This window comes from Crocuta crocuta, unplaced genomic scaffold, assembly GCF_008692635.1.
Source record: "Crocuta crocuta isolate KB4526 unplaced genomic scaffold, BGI_CrCroc_1.0 scaffold20, whole genome shotgun sequence".
In the NCBI taxonomy this organism is placed as follows: Eukaryota; Metazoa; Chordata; class Mammalia; order Carnivora; family Hyaenidae; genus Crocuta; species Crocuta crocuta.
The window spans coordinates 7,580,398-7,595,608 of record NW_027527932.1 but is presented as its reverse complement, the minus strand read 5'-3'; the positions used below and the strand labels follow the sequence as shown (position 1 = coordinate 7,595,608).

General features: G+C 40.5%; 1 protein-coding gene across 1 annotated transcript in view; it reads right to left on the bottom strand.

The window, feature by feature from the left end:
* Window positions 1–15,211, bottom strand: part of TOX (thymocyte selection associated high mobility group box) — a 145,966-nt gene that overhangs the window by 40,919 nt on the left and 89,836 nt on the right. The window contains exon 3 of the mRNA XM_077751841.1: window positions 3,204–3,485. Coding sequence (XP_077607967.1) covers window positions 3,204–3,485 — 282 coding nt within the window. The remainder of the gene's footprint in view (window positions 1–3,203; window positions 3,486–15,211) is intronic.

Here is a 15,211-nt window from a genome sequence, read left to right as displayed (position 1 = left end):
GTGTAAAACATACAAACTCAGGAAAATTTTGCCTCAGCAAAATTATAAGACATGGACCTTATGGGTCAGTAGGAAATGGCAGAATCTGTGAATGTTAATTCTATGAATATCTGGTTTCTCCTCAGTCTTCTACTCATAGAAGTTGAAGAGTGTGGAAAACGCTATTGTAGGTCAGAATAATCCTGCATACCACTTACTGTCAGAAGGTGCTAATTTTGCACTAATTTCCTGAAATGTCAGCAATGAATACTGATAAAGATATAATCCAGATGTACAAATTGATCTGTACTATAGGAAGACCATTGATTTTTTCCCCCCTTATAATATAGTACATAGCATTTATGTTTAGGAGATTAACTTGAATTATCCATGCATCATCCAATATCAAAATCACATATCCATCGACTGATAGATACTGCTAGACTAACACATGTTTTCTTTCTTTCTTTTTTTAATGTTTTATTTATTTCTGAGAGAGAGAGAGACAGCGTGAATGGGGGAGGGCCAGAGAGAGGGGGCGATACAGAATCTGAAACAGGCTCCAGGCTCTGAGCTAGCTGTCAGCACAGAGCCCAATGCGGGGCTCGAACCCACGAACCGTGAGATCATGACCTGAGCCAAAGTCGAACGCTTAACCGACTGAGTCACCCAGGCGCCCCTAACACATGTTTTCTTAAGAATATTATTTTGTCCTCTAAATGACCAGTTAAAGGGCAGGGTGTCCCTAACCCAATAAATAATTTATGTAATATCAATTAATTAATCTCTGATCTTTTTACCTTACCTCAACTGGCTTATGGACAATGATAATTCTGCAGGTGGAGAGGACCAGCATGAGCAATGATATTTAGCTACACAGCTGTCCTCAAGTGGACCCAGGATTTGCTTTGGGTGTGGAAAGACAGCAAATATAGAAAGGACTGTCATGAAGGAAGAAGTTTGTATTCACAGATACCTAGAAATGGAAGGCACAGCACACCATTAAGGGGTGCTTAAGAGGCAGACACAGAGAGAGGGCAGGGCATGGCCCAGAGCCTTTTTGGGGGTTCCTGTGGGAAGGGATGGGTGAGGCGGGGTAGGTATGCTGAATAAGGATTGGATAGTTTGAACAATGTCAGTGAGCTATGGGCTGTAGAGGCGTTTCTTAGTTGTCTGGTACTTGGTCTGGTGATTTAGGTCAGTGGGAATATATTGACTTGCTGTGAGTTTGATGGCGTGGATGACTGGCAGAATGTGTTCCGGACTGGTTGGTTCGTTTATCAAAAGTGGGCTCACGGGGGCGTCATATTCTATCTCTTGGAATTAGCGAGCCCCGGGAGGAGTAGTTTTTCCAGGATCAAGGCCCCACACGCCAGAGGATCAAGAATACTGAGAATAATAAATCATAGTCAACGCAGCAGCCCTGTCTTTGTCATCAGGCTAAAGAAATCTGAGTCACTATTTATCTGTAACTTAAATAATAATAGTCTAGTAGGGGCACCTGGGTGGCTTAGTCGGTTAAGTGCCCAACTCTTGGTTCGGGCTCAGGTCATGATCTCATGGCTTTGTGAGTTTGAGCCCCACACTGGGCTCTGCACTGGCAGTGTGGAGGCTGCTTGGGATTCTCTCTCACTCTCTCTCTGCCTCTCCCCTACTTGCACAGTCTCTGTCTCTCTCAAAAATAAATAAGTAAACTTAAAAAAAATAAAGAAAATGATATAGCTATTGGAAAGTTACCCATATAGGTCAGATCTCCACTGGGTTGTTTTTGACAGGTTAATTTCCGCAAAATAAAACTCTTGTAAAAGTCAAAGGAAAACAAAGGGCCGACACAAGTAACAAGTGATTAGTAAGATTAAAGGATAAAGGGGGAATATGAAATAGTCCTGTAGCCGGGAGTGTTTTGCATGATAAATGGGCACAAGGGCCCTTTCTCACTGGGACAGATTTGGAAGATGCTTGACTGATCACCAAGGTAATGAAAAGATTATTTTGGTGTTTTTGAGTGAGACTGCACTTGGCTTTGCTGTAGACATTTTAAAAAGCTGCCTGGGGTATTTTAAAGAACTAAAACCTTCTGCAGGTAATTTTCCAATCTAAGGACACTTAAGGCTTGGCTTCCTATACAGATAACTTAATGTGACAGAGAGAGACAGACAACCATATTGGCATGGGGTTAACAGAAAGTGAGCCAGGAAACACTCAGGCTTCTTCTAATGGAAGGGAGTCATAGAATATCCCTGGTCCTTACCTTCTCATCTCAGTATGAGATGGATGGATCATCTCAAAGGTTTTATCTAACCATCATGCATGTGCGTGTGCCTCGCACACACACACACACACACACACACACACACACACATAGCCATCACTGTATCTCTGAGAGGTGCCTTTTTAAAATAAAATTGTTAAGGGCGCCTGGGTGGCTCAGTCAGTTAAGTGTCTGACTTTGGCTCAGGTCATGATCTTGTGGTTCCTGAGTTTGAGCCCTGTGTCAGGCTCTGTGCTGACAGCTGGAGCCTGAAGTTTGCTTCGGATTCTGTGTCTCCCTCTTTCTCTCTGCCCCTCCCCTGCTCATGCTGTCTCTCTCTCTCTCTCTCTCAAAAAAAAAAAAAGAATAAACTTAAAAAAATAAAATAAAATTGTTAAAATAGATGTTGTTGAATGGTGAATTAAGCTTCATTTTGGATGTTGAGTCCTACAAGACTTATTCTCCCTACTCACAATGCAGACCTTATATTTTGTGGGTGAAATCTACTTTAATGCTTAATATATCTATATTTAAATGATTTACTAGGGACTGAAGACTGTAATTGGACAAACAAGTGATTTAATCTATTCAGTTTGCAACTTTATGCTTCATTAAAAAAGTATGTCCCCGGGGTTCCTGGATGGCTCAGTCGGTTGAGCGTCCGACTTCGGCTCAAGTCATGATCTCGCGGTTTGTGAGTTCGAGCCCAGCATCGGGCTCTGTGCTAACAGCTCAGATGGAGCCTGGGGCGCGCTGTGTCTCCCTCGCTCTCTGCCCCTCCTCTGCTCAAGCTCTGTCTCTCTTACAAATAAATAAACATTTAAAAATTAAAGAAAAAAGTACGCCCCCCACTAATGTTGCTCATTTGGATGATATAAACTTGCATGCACCACTGGTCAAGGAAGGTGCTAAAAAATATTCCTTTCAGGCCACAAGCATTTCCTATAGATCCTAAAAAATGGCCTCGTCATACCTTAGAGGTGTCATCGCCTTCATCTTCATGCACTGAACTAGACGGGGAAGGAGTCGCAGATTTGCTTCCAGGTGGAGATGGTGAGTTGTGGGGGACACTGCTTCCTCCCATGTTCAGGCCAAGCTGAGCACTTAGCTGCGACTGGTTGATGGTGGTCAGCTGGCCGTGCGGCATCATTCCTGGCTGTTGTCTGATGTCTGCAGGCTGGCCCCTCGGTCTCATGGCTGCCATCTGAGGGTGGGAACTATACTGGGTTCCTTCTGGGTTCCGTATCTCTTGCATCTACCAAAAAAAAAAAAAAGAAAAGAAAAAAGATCAGAAGAATTTTTCACAAACATATTTCTGGAACTTTAAAAAAAAATCTTTAGACTTTCAAAACTCTGTAGAATATCCTGCTAAACTACACATATTTCCACCTCAACCCCCATTTCCTCTTGAGCATAGAATGACCCTAACATACGCATCACCCTAAAGGCACTGTTACCAAAGAATAGAATTGAAGAATTCAGTCAACATCACATTTCATTACTCAAGACCTGATTAATTAGATTTACTTTCTGAACTAATGAAATGCAACCATATATCACTGGTAGATATTTATGACATAGGGTTCAAAAATGATACTTATTACAGTGTCAAAATTATATAGTTGTTAGTGATTACAGCATTGCAGTTATTCGTGAAACACAATTTCTTTTATTGTGATCCCTTCAGAAAGGTTTTAAGCATACTACGATTCTTAGTTTAATTCTATATAGGATAGTATTGGCTCAAATGATCTACTAACTTCCAGACTCAGAACACTACAGGCTGCTATTAACCAATTGATTAATTGACTATTGCAATGGCTTGACTGCACAGTCAGATTTGAAAGTAAAGCTCTAAAGGTGCAAGGTTACCATATTAATCCATTATGCTATCTGGGTCACTGCTTTTTAGCCTTAATGAGACTCACTCTTGTAATTCAAGCAATGAATTTTGTCTCTGCAAGGATTAGAATTAAAAGCATTGGGAAGATGAAGCTCTTAACGTATCTAGAGCTCAAATGTGTTGTATAAGAGGAGTAGGGTGGATTTCACTTAACGTTTCTCTGGCATTTTCAAACTTAAATGAATGAGTATTTTGGCCGCTTACAGAAGTGGCTCATTGTTTTCACTCTGGGGGGGGAGCTAGGGAGTTCATGCAGGTAGAGGATTATAAAGCATGAGAGGGGAAGAAAGAAAAAAATGGGAAGAAGAAGAGTAACGAAGAGGTGTATGGCTCATTCCATTTCAGAACTGAAAACATAAAATTAATAATGATATCTTTTTCTGTTTCCTTGAAAAAAAAAAATCCCACACAGTGTCAAAATGCCTCATAATTGCCTATCAGCATATGTTCCCATGACACAGATCTACTGTCGAGGTCAACTAAGTTACTTAGTCATAGGCTTTCTTTTGTTCTTTTGGTAACAAAATCATTCTCTACCAATGTTGCCTAGTCATTTTACCAACCCAGTTAGATCTATCTGAAACTCAAGGTGAGACTGAAGAGGTGTCTGCTTGAGTTCTCTGTGTTAGGTTTACTGTCTCCACCAGGAGGTCTTGTAGTCAATACCACCCTTGAGATCTTTCCAGCTCTTGCTACTGCTTCATCCTCTGACTTTGTTCTATGTATCATCCTCGACTCTCGTTCTTTGTGGTAAAGGCTTAGGCCAGCCCTATGGTCTTGTATCTGCTGCTTTCGTGGGCAAATCAACTTTTTTTTTTTTTTTTTACAGAATTTAAACTGTCTTCCTCCAACCCTCCAAAAGTAGTTCCCCTTTCTATAATGTAACAATTATTTCTATTCAATAATACATGTTAGGGCTGCACTTAGTCCAAGGAAGAGGAACCTTGGGGGAGAGCCACAGGACAAGTCTGTTTCATGTCTGTTGAAAAAATATATAAATAACCATAGATGAATAAGTGAATTCATAAAGCCCAGAAAGGTTAAGTGACTTTCCCAAACCATAGAGTGGGAGTTAAAATCTCTACCTCTCAATCCCCATCTTTGATACTTCCTACTGTGTCAGCAGCTGATTTGAAATGTTAAACGCCCCATAGAGAGATTTATAGTCAAAGGTAATGAAACACACCTCATCAAATGTTGTCCACCGAAAATGATTTGTATGTAGTCCATTCATGTTGTCTCCACTCACATTTACTAAAACGTTTTTTTCTCCCTTCATAGTTATTCACTGACTTCTACAATTTGATCTTCCTTATGAAATATTTCTAGCTTTAACAGGTATCCTTGAAATCGTGCCATTGACAGAGGTTATCATAAAAATCGGGACCAACTTTTGAAAGTCCACGGAAGAAGCAGTCCATACTAGGTGGCTTTTCAAGCCTACTTTCAAATGTTCTGAAGTCCTACTGTGTGTGTTTTCCCCCTTAGACTTGTAGCATGTGGAACACTCTCTTATTATGGGCACAGAGTCATGGAATCCCTAATGGGACTGTCCTACTCAGGGCAGCTGATCAAACATACATGCTTGTAGGAAGACACCTTTTTCTAGTCTTGAAAACTTAGAATGTTTACTAGCAAAATCCTACCTTAACTAAATCTTCTTTCCAAAAGTTTTTGACTAATTGAGAACTTTATTTCTCCTTCCTATAAATCCTGTTACAGAGCATGATGGTTTGTAACCTACCTGTTTGGAGTCCATTGCTACTTACTCTTTCAGAAAGATTGTGGTTTTAACATGATATTGCAGAGGATGATTTTTCAATGGACTTACAGAGTTTCAGATTGAGGACTACAACCAAGGGTCTTCAAATCTCATTTTGTGGCACCTTTCTCCTCCACCATCTTGTAATCTTTCTACTTGGTTTCTCATGTTAATTAATGCTGTAGATGGGCCTCTGAATACTACAATCTGTATCCTCACCCTTGTTTTATGAGTGGAACAAGGTGGGCGTCACTAGACTGGGGTAAAGGATCACATTAGGTAAGGACTATTAAGTACTCAACCGGGTACCTCTTTCTCAACGAACTCATCATGAATTCAAACTCTCACATCACCGTGATATTAGGCCAGGCAGGCAGCAGCTTTAATGCTGAATCAAAGAATAATTTTCTTGTGTGGAGGGTGAAAAGCACAAACTGGAGAGCACAGGCATCTCTTCAGCCCTCAGATGCGCTTAGGAATGTCAGATATTAACATCCATTTCCAAATTAGTATTTCCATTTTACCTCGCGTTCATAGAAGTCAGTTCAGTATGAATCACTGCCTAATGTATAATATGGGGAAAATTAAACTGGATGGCGTCTGATTACTGAAAAATAAGATTAATTAGTTAGCTCATGAAGGTAAGCAAACATTTTGACTACTGGTTTCCTTCTAGAAAGATACTGATTGACTACGGTCTTAATGCCAAATACAAAACTCCACCTCGCAAAATATTATTCCCTGTTAATTTCCAATATTTTGAATTTATTATGAATAATTCACTGAAGGCATGTTTAGTAACAACTGCTCTTCTTTTGAGTCTTCTTGACTCCTTCTTTGACTTCTCGTCTTCCTACGACTTTCCACACCTAAGTTATTTCCTAACATTCCGCTTGAGTCACATTTCCTCCACCCCAAAGTTTCCTTTCTAAAACCTGTTTTGTACCGTGTGTCCAGTTTCTGTTGATGAAAACTTCATCTGCCCTGTCACCTCTCCTCAAAAGGTTTTGGTAATTTTTGATTCTTTCCTCTCCTATCAGAGTCATGGGAGCTCCATGGAGTCCACTCAAAAATAACTCTTCCACCTGCCCTTCTCTTCATTTTCCGACCCATTCATGTACTTCAAGCCTTCATTACCTCTTCACTTGCAATGGCTACTTAACTAAAAAGAATCTCTTCACATCCACCCTGAAGAGTACTGCAGATTTACTCCTCATGAGACGGGCTCAAAACCTTTCCGATGGTATCTGCCTACCAAATTAAATCCAAACTCTTCAGCATGTCATTAGAGGTTCCAGATAAGCCACAGTCCCTATAACTATCCTTCACACCTTTACTGCTCAGCTAAACCCAATTAATTGCTATTCTCTGCCTCTCTCTCTCTCTCTCTCTCCCTTGAGCACATGTCTTTGGCTATGTTGCTCTTTCAGCATTCGGTAACCACTTTTTGAGCATCTGCTGTCAGAAAAATTTAAAAAACAGTTAAAAAAAACCCCAAACTTTGCTCAGTGATTTGTGGTTTGCTCCGTACTTTTATCTGTCAAGCCTTATTATTCCCCTTTGAGGCAGCCCTATAGAAATGGCTGCTTTGTACAAGTTTATGGAGGATAGGAGAGTTTAAATGGCCTCAGATCTCTCTACCAACAAGGATCAAAGTAGAAATGGAATACGCTCTACATATTTGTGCTCTTCTCAATTTCTTAATGCTATTACCATATTCATATTATTTAAACCCTAAATATAGTTTCAAGTCAAGTTTAAAAGTCACTTCATCTACAAATCTTCCAGAACTTTCTTTTTCTGTACTGCTAAATAAAGCATTTTGTCTGTACTTTCTTTGTGGGACAACACTTGTAGATTTCTTAGTCTAATGTGTACGTATCTTCTAGACAGTATTCTTCAATAATATGACTAATGTATTTTTCAGTCCCTCATAAGATCTCTTTTCATTAAATTAGGCATTGCTGAGTCAGTATATAAGTGAAGAAATGAATACTATCTGTAGAAACCGACTAACCAGTTTGATGAGTTTTCTTTTTTCCCAGTGAGCTGGCCTAACATTAGTCACAATTTGAAAAGGAAATTTGAATAATGTCTATTTCCCTTTGTGGCAGAAACCTAACAAAGGGCATTTCCTAGCTTCATCTGCAGCTCTGTCAGGCCACGTGACCACGTTCTGGCTAATGAAATATAAGTGAAAGTATCCTGTGGTACTTCCAAGAAATGTTTTTAAAGGGAAAGGCTCACCGTACTTTGTTCTTTCCTGTTGGCGAAAATGTGGGTGTGATCACTGAGCTCGGGGGAGAAATATCTTGAATCAAGAGGCATTGCCTTGAGGACGTTGGAGGCGCCAGAAAAAGGTGTTTGAGTGTTGATTATCATGAAGCTGCAAGACCCTGGACCATCTCCTTACTGTGGGAGTCTTTGACGTGAAAGGAAAGTAAATGTCTCTCTTTTTTGGAATTACTGTCATTTTGAGTTTTCTTTGATATGAGGTTAAACCTAATCCTACCTGATATACCCTAATGGATTATAAGCTAGGAAGGCAGGGATAGAATCTCTTTGGTTTACCAGTGTAGCCCTACTATTTTACACAGATCATGGCGTATCCTAGGTACTTAGCATAATGTTTCTTGAGTTACACTGAGTAGATGGTAAGACCAGGTACCATTAAGATTAACGATGCTGGCTTCACCCGAACAGCACTGCAAATCCTTGATCTTTTGGGAACTACATTTGCGAAATTCTCAGGACTCCAGGGCCTCAAAGTTACTTTCTGACATGTTTATTTCTCACTGTTTTCTGTTTCAAACGCAGTGAACTTCATTTCTTTCTTGGCTACACGCCCTTGGTGTTGCTGGCATTTTACTTTTGATTGGCTCTTAATATCTATCTTCCCACTGGGGAAACTCAATCCACTGAAAATGGCTGCTAGATTTCACTTTTTTGAAAATCACCACCGTTTCGTTCAATTTTACAATCTGTTGCCGAGGACTGATAGCGTCTCATAATTACAGGAGCGAACAAATGTCAATTAAAATAACGGAGGAGGATTGCCAGCGATGAAGAGAAGACTTCCACGGAGTTGCTTCAAAACCTCTTTTCCATTAATGGAAAGCAAAACCTCCGTTGCAATCACTTAGGAAACCAGAGCAGTTCGCGTGTATTCTCCCTCGTGACCTGCCTGGTTAATCCACGGCTTGGTGCTCACACCACGCCCTTTCCTCTCTTTGCCCATTTCCGACGGCGTTAGACGCTCCAGGTTGAGGACAAGGCTCAAGTGAGAGATGTCAGGTAGCCTATTTGATACATATCCCAGCGTGTTCGCACTGTCTTTTCCTTAGATTTTCTTTAAAAGGCAAAAAACCCGCCGGTAGCTCATTTCAGATTCCTTTTAAAAACCAGCAACATCTCAGTGTAACACAAATACCAAAAGCCCAAAACAAACCGCTTGGAGAACATGGGTTGCATCGGCGCCTGGTGTTAAGACCGCGCACTTGAACGCGAGCAGCCCGGACGCAGGCCTTGCCTTTCGGTGTTGGAGGCTGTGCGCGCTTCACAATCTTCCCGGAGTCTGTTTTCTTCTTTCAAATGTCAGCATCCCTTCCCGGCCCAGCGCGCAAGCCTTGCAAGCTATCATTATCTCTGCCTCTAGCAGACAATCCGTATCAAAACAGTTGTACACATAAAACCCTAACGACGCCTTGGCTCTCTCTGCTCTGATCCAGCTGTTTGAGTGAATAGCAGTTGGTGAACAGAGCCTGGAACAGGGAAGGCCCCCAGGCCTTATTTGCTAATGTGGTTTCCCAGCTGCCGCTTTCTGTGGTCTTTGCCGGCAAGGCCTGGACGCGTGCCAATTGCAGCAGGAATAAGAAAACGTGAGGAATCTATGAAGCTCTTCCATTTACCCCTGTCTGTCAGCATTTGACACCCTTCGCCATTGAGAGCTTTCCCCAGGGCCAGGAGGGGACCCTGCTGGCTTAGGCGGTGACAAGTGCTTACTCTCGGGCCCTTTTGTATACGCGATCAAACCCATACCGTCCTCAGCATCTAAAGGAAAACTTCTGAGCCTGCTTTTTGGTAGCCCAAACAGCCTGACACGATTAATCAGGCCAGGAAGACTAAGCCTTTCCTACTTTTCTTAGGAATCAGGCCCTCCGTGAGTCTATGAGAAGAATGTAAATGCTGATATTATTTAAGTTCCCAATTTGATTACGTATTTTTGCCAAGGATTCAATTAATATGCAAATGTATACGCCAGAATGAATGCGTGGGTAAATTTGATAATCAAATTTCATTTATTATTTTCCTAAGTGCATTTCCAAGAGAGAGCTAAATTATTTGTTGTCCAAACAAATTAAATAAATCGTTTCTAGGTGATCTCCATGTGCATTCTATTTATTATTTAGAAACGTGTACTTTAAATAAGCATTAACATTTTGGCTATTGGACTTCTGATGTTGAAGATTGAGAATTAATGTCAAAAGAGGGGAAATCTGGAAAATATGTATGCAAAGCACATGCCATATTCGTAAAGATTAGGAAGAGTGAGGTTCAAAGGGAAGATTGGATATTTTTATGAAAATGTATTTTTATCTTCAATATTGAGTCAGAATAACTTGATTGAAGCTAATCTTCTTCCAAAAGACAATGGAATACACAGGGCTCCGATTTCTTCACAGTACACTAAAATGGGATACTTGTAGTTTAGTTAGGGTAAACAGTAATTATGAAACTAATTATCACAGGAAAGCAAGAGCTCTGGAGAACAATTCATAAGATATTTGCCAAATGGAAAAACATAGCATTTTCTAGAACCGCCGTCCTTGGGAAAGATGAAAACCACCTCAGAAAACAAATGCTCATGCCCACAGGGACTTCCATAATGCCTAACCCTCCTCCTCCCTCAGACTGGGGTCTCTGCCTCATTGTGGCCTCTTCCGTGAATGGGACCCTCATTACTCAAGGGATTTGATGCGTTAGAGGAAAACATCATTGAAAGTTCTAAAAGTCAGGGCCCAAAACTATACTGGCTAAAGACCATTTCACCAATTTTCAATTTAGCCAGTTAAATCTATGTGTGCTCTCCCAGGGATGAACCAAAGACCAGACGCTGAAGGGCAGAAAGCCACGGTGGCTGTGCGTGGGGGGACCCCCAACCTCTCAATGTCCTCAGTGTCTCTGCCAGTATAACCAAACTTGACTTATATTTCTGCCACCTCCCCTAGGTCTAGAAAGCATCTTAATTGCCCTTGCGTGCGCCTCTGGATTCATTTGTACAAAACAACTGAACAAGCAATCTTACACCATTTTTAAAAGTTTTCTCTTCCTTTTTCTAGATGAGAGGTAGCATGCTGTAGAAGGGGCCCTGCTCATGACATCATCAGACTGACTCTGAATCGCATGACTTATCTGACTTTTAACTTGATTGCCCCTCATTTCCCACCTCTAAACTAGGGCTAACAATTTTTCAGGTATTTATTGAGTGTCGACTCTGAGCCAGCCACTGCTGTAGGGACCCCATTAACACTGGCGAGCCAGCACGCCGAAATCTCTGTGCTTCCGCAGCTCCCTTTCGAGAGGGGAGATAAGACAACAGGAATATTAGATGTAGCTTGTCCGATAGTGATACGTTTTAAGGAGATAAAAGCGAAGAGTGTACTGACCTTAAATGCTCGATTAAGGATGGATGAAAGTACAGACTAGGAAGATGTCCTGTCCAACGTAACCTTATGTTTGACCACATGGGTCACCTTTACTGGAAGATGGAGATGTTTATCTTTGGTATCCTCTGAAGTCACCTTTCCTTGACTAGTCCTAGTTGTTGGTGAAGCCACTGACATAGTTGTAACCAGGTGTTCTGGTAGCCGAAAGCGGAAAGACGGTGGAGCCCGTCCCTGGGATAAGCTGGCGGCTTATGTCAGAGAGCACAGGGTTTCACTGTGAGAAAGTCAGTTGCCCAGATAAAGGCTGAACTTATAACCCGGATTTTAATAGCTTCCCAATCGCGGCTAACAGGCTAACTGGTAGATACAAAGTTCAAAAAAATTTAAATGCATAAAAAGGTATTCCAGTTCATAGCGTGCTCTTCTCTCCCATTAAACTCTGTACATACAATCCCCTCTCTGGATCCCAACATTGGCCAGAAGGTTGTGGGGTAGAGTGACACTATAGCGACACACACTTGGAAAGATGTTTTCCCCTCAAATTGAGACATCCATTTCTGATTGCTTCATGCCAACGCTATTTGTCTCCTACTGTTACTGTTAAAGTATTAACATCAGTACTGCCAAGCTGACATTGTGCTCCAGTGTGCCCTGGACAGGACTCTTCTGCCTGGCTCAAATCAAAGAAACATGCAAATGTACAACAGGCAGGCTCGACTCTTAATTCACAAAGAGCATCTCTCATAATTCCAATTCATGGCATAATATGAAGGCAGACTAAAAGCTTTGCCTCATCTGAGAGGGTTTAGGGGACCATCCGGTCAACTGTCTGCTTCCCCAAAGACCTGAATTAGCAGTTCCCACGGAATTGTACACCTCTGGTAAAAGGAGTATATGAGACGGCCCTGGGTCTACCTTGATGAGGGTCAAGGAAGCCCTTTATTTGTATAGATCATGCCATTTGCCTCTGCGCTCCGAAGTAGAGGCAGTGCTTTGCTCATGGAACTAGAATCTTATATTAAAGTGTACTCTTACATTAAAGTGTACATGCTAATGTCGGTTCCTGTCTCTGCTCTGACGTGCCCAAAGAAGGGACTGAATAATGTGCCTTATTTTTAGAATACTTTCCAAGGAGTGTGTTCCTGGAGACAAAAAGAATGGAGTGGAAAGCTAAGGGATAAGAAAATTGGCAAATGCTATGAGCCACGCCCTACGGGATTTGTGGTACGAGAAAGAGCTGTGTGTATTTATAGCATCGCAAGTCAGCTGAAATGGTTCTTTATCCTATATTTAAGCCTGAAAACTTAACTGAATTTCATACTTTCCACTGCAATGTTAATGGGATGCTAGTCAAAATGGAGATGTCAAGTGGGATATTGACTTCTTAACATCAGTTCAGAAAGTGACATTTGAGTTCTTTAGAGGCTCTCAAATCATTAGATACACATGACATTCACTTAAAGTACATCTCAAGAAGCAAAATTAAACTTATATTCTGCTTGGGCCCGATAGCTTTCCTCTGCAGAATATTTGTATATTCCTAGGTTCCTGGAGATTTGAAGAAAAGTACAATTTTAAATTAGTATTTTATTATGGAAATCTTTCAATAATCCTTTTAATAATGTATTATAAAACATGAAAATAGCATGAAACCAAGATAGGAAAAGGCTAGAAATCCTCTCCTGTTGAGTATAATATTAATAATTTGGTAAAATCAGCCCAGGAAAATGACAATGTCTTTCAGTTCCTTTAAAATGTCTGACTCTGTAAGTGACCTTAAGCTCCTTTAAAACAATTAAAAAATTCAAATATTTGGCTGCCAAAAGTTTATAGTATGTCAGATAATGGGATGAATAGCATTATATGGAGTCTTTATAATTGTGGATATACCTAATTTCCTTAATGTTAACATTACTCATTTATGCTTTTATACATTTGGAGTTCTCTAAGGTCAAGGTCTCAAAACTAATCATAAAAACGAGTGACTGCTATTCATGCTAATATAATAACCCTTTCTCTAAAACAACTGCCAATAAATTTCATTATAAAAAGTTATTAAAAGGGTTAAAAACCTATTAAATGTCAAAGAATTTGCCTGACTCAAACTTCTAATAAAGAAAGAGAATAGGTTTTCTTTCCGAATTATTTAAATCTTTACTGACTGTGCATTGAACCATGAAATTAGAAAAGTGTTATTAGGAGTGTTCTCTGGTTTTTATAAAAGTTGGAGCCCGGAATGTATCAAGCCACGGTCTTTAACTAGACTAGTTAAAGCAGTGGGTTTTTAATCCCAAATACATGGTTTCTACTGATATAAAGGTCATAATTAAAACTCTATCCTGTAACTTGGTGATAATGAAATTATTATTGGAGAAGCAAACATGTTCATTTAGAACGTATGAGCTACAAGTTCTACTTTTAATTTGGACAAATATCTTCCTTTTTTTTTTTTTTCTTGGGCCTTTCAGTATCCACTGACAGAGCACGCAACCAATAATTAGGTTTTAATAGTGACTAATTTTAAAAGCACTAATGTTAACAATTTGAATTACCTACCATTTACAGGCTTAACATCTACAAAATATACGTTGAAATTCAGTAATTACGGCATAAAGAGTTAAAGTGGATCCTAATTCTGCATGATTCTAACCCTGTGTGATGATGACATAAATTGAGGTATCAGTTGAGTGGCTAAGTCGGTTAAGTGTCTGATTCTTGATTCCATCTCAGGTCATGATCTCACGGCTTCGTGGGTTCAAGCCCCACATCGAGCTCTGTGCTGACAGCATGGGGCCTGCTTGGGATTCTCTCTCTCTCCCCTTCTCTCTCTGCCCCTCCCCTACTCACACTGTCTCCTTCTCTCTCTAAATAAACTTAAAAATTTTAGGTATCAAGTATAAAAAAATAGCTAATAAATCTTTCACATTTTAAATCTATTTCTCCAGGAAACTAGGTAAAGCTGATTTAAACTGGTCTATATCTGACAAGCAGATAACTAACTGTCCACAGATCAGTCTAACCTGCTCAGTGATAGCCTTTGATAATTATGGTCTTAACTTCTTTTATTCATCATATCTAATACTTACTGGTCGTGCCTGATATATACTAAGCGCATTGTCCGATTTAACCCTCAAAATAAGCAGGTGAGATCATCACACCCGTGAAGGACTGAAAGCTCAGTGAGGGGATCCCGCAGCTATTCAGTAAGTGAGCTAGCTTGAATCTGTCACAGGCTGCCTGGTCTCAAAGCGTGTATCATAATCATGACACCTCTGCTATTGATCCAATATACGAACTGATATTTTAGATGTTCTTTTAAGAAAGGATAATTGAAAGTGCTCTCTGGGGAAGATGCACTTAGAACCTAGAACGACTGAATTTAATGCGCTGATGCTTTGGGTAGGAAGTTCACTTGGAATCTGTAAGTGTTTTACTGGACACTTACTCTGTGCCTGGTACTATGATAAGCCATAGGGGAAATTACTAAGACTGTCCCTGTGACGCAAGAGCTCAAAGTGTAGAGAGACATACTGTAATCCAAGTCAGAGGGGATTAATTGCCGTCACCAAAAACACACTGATATGGAACTGCAGAGGAAAAGCGTGGTTTCCGACTGGGCTGAAACGTACAAATAATGTTGCAACAAGGAT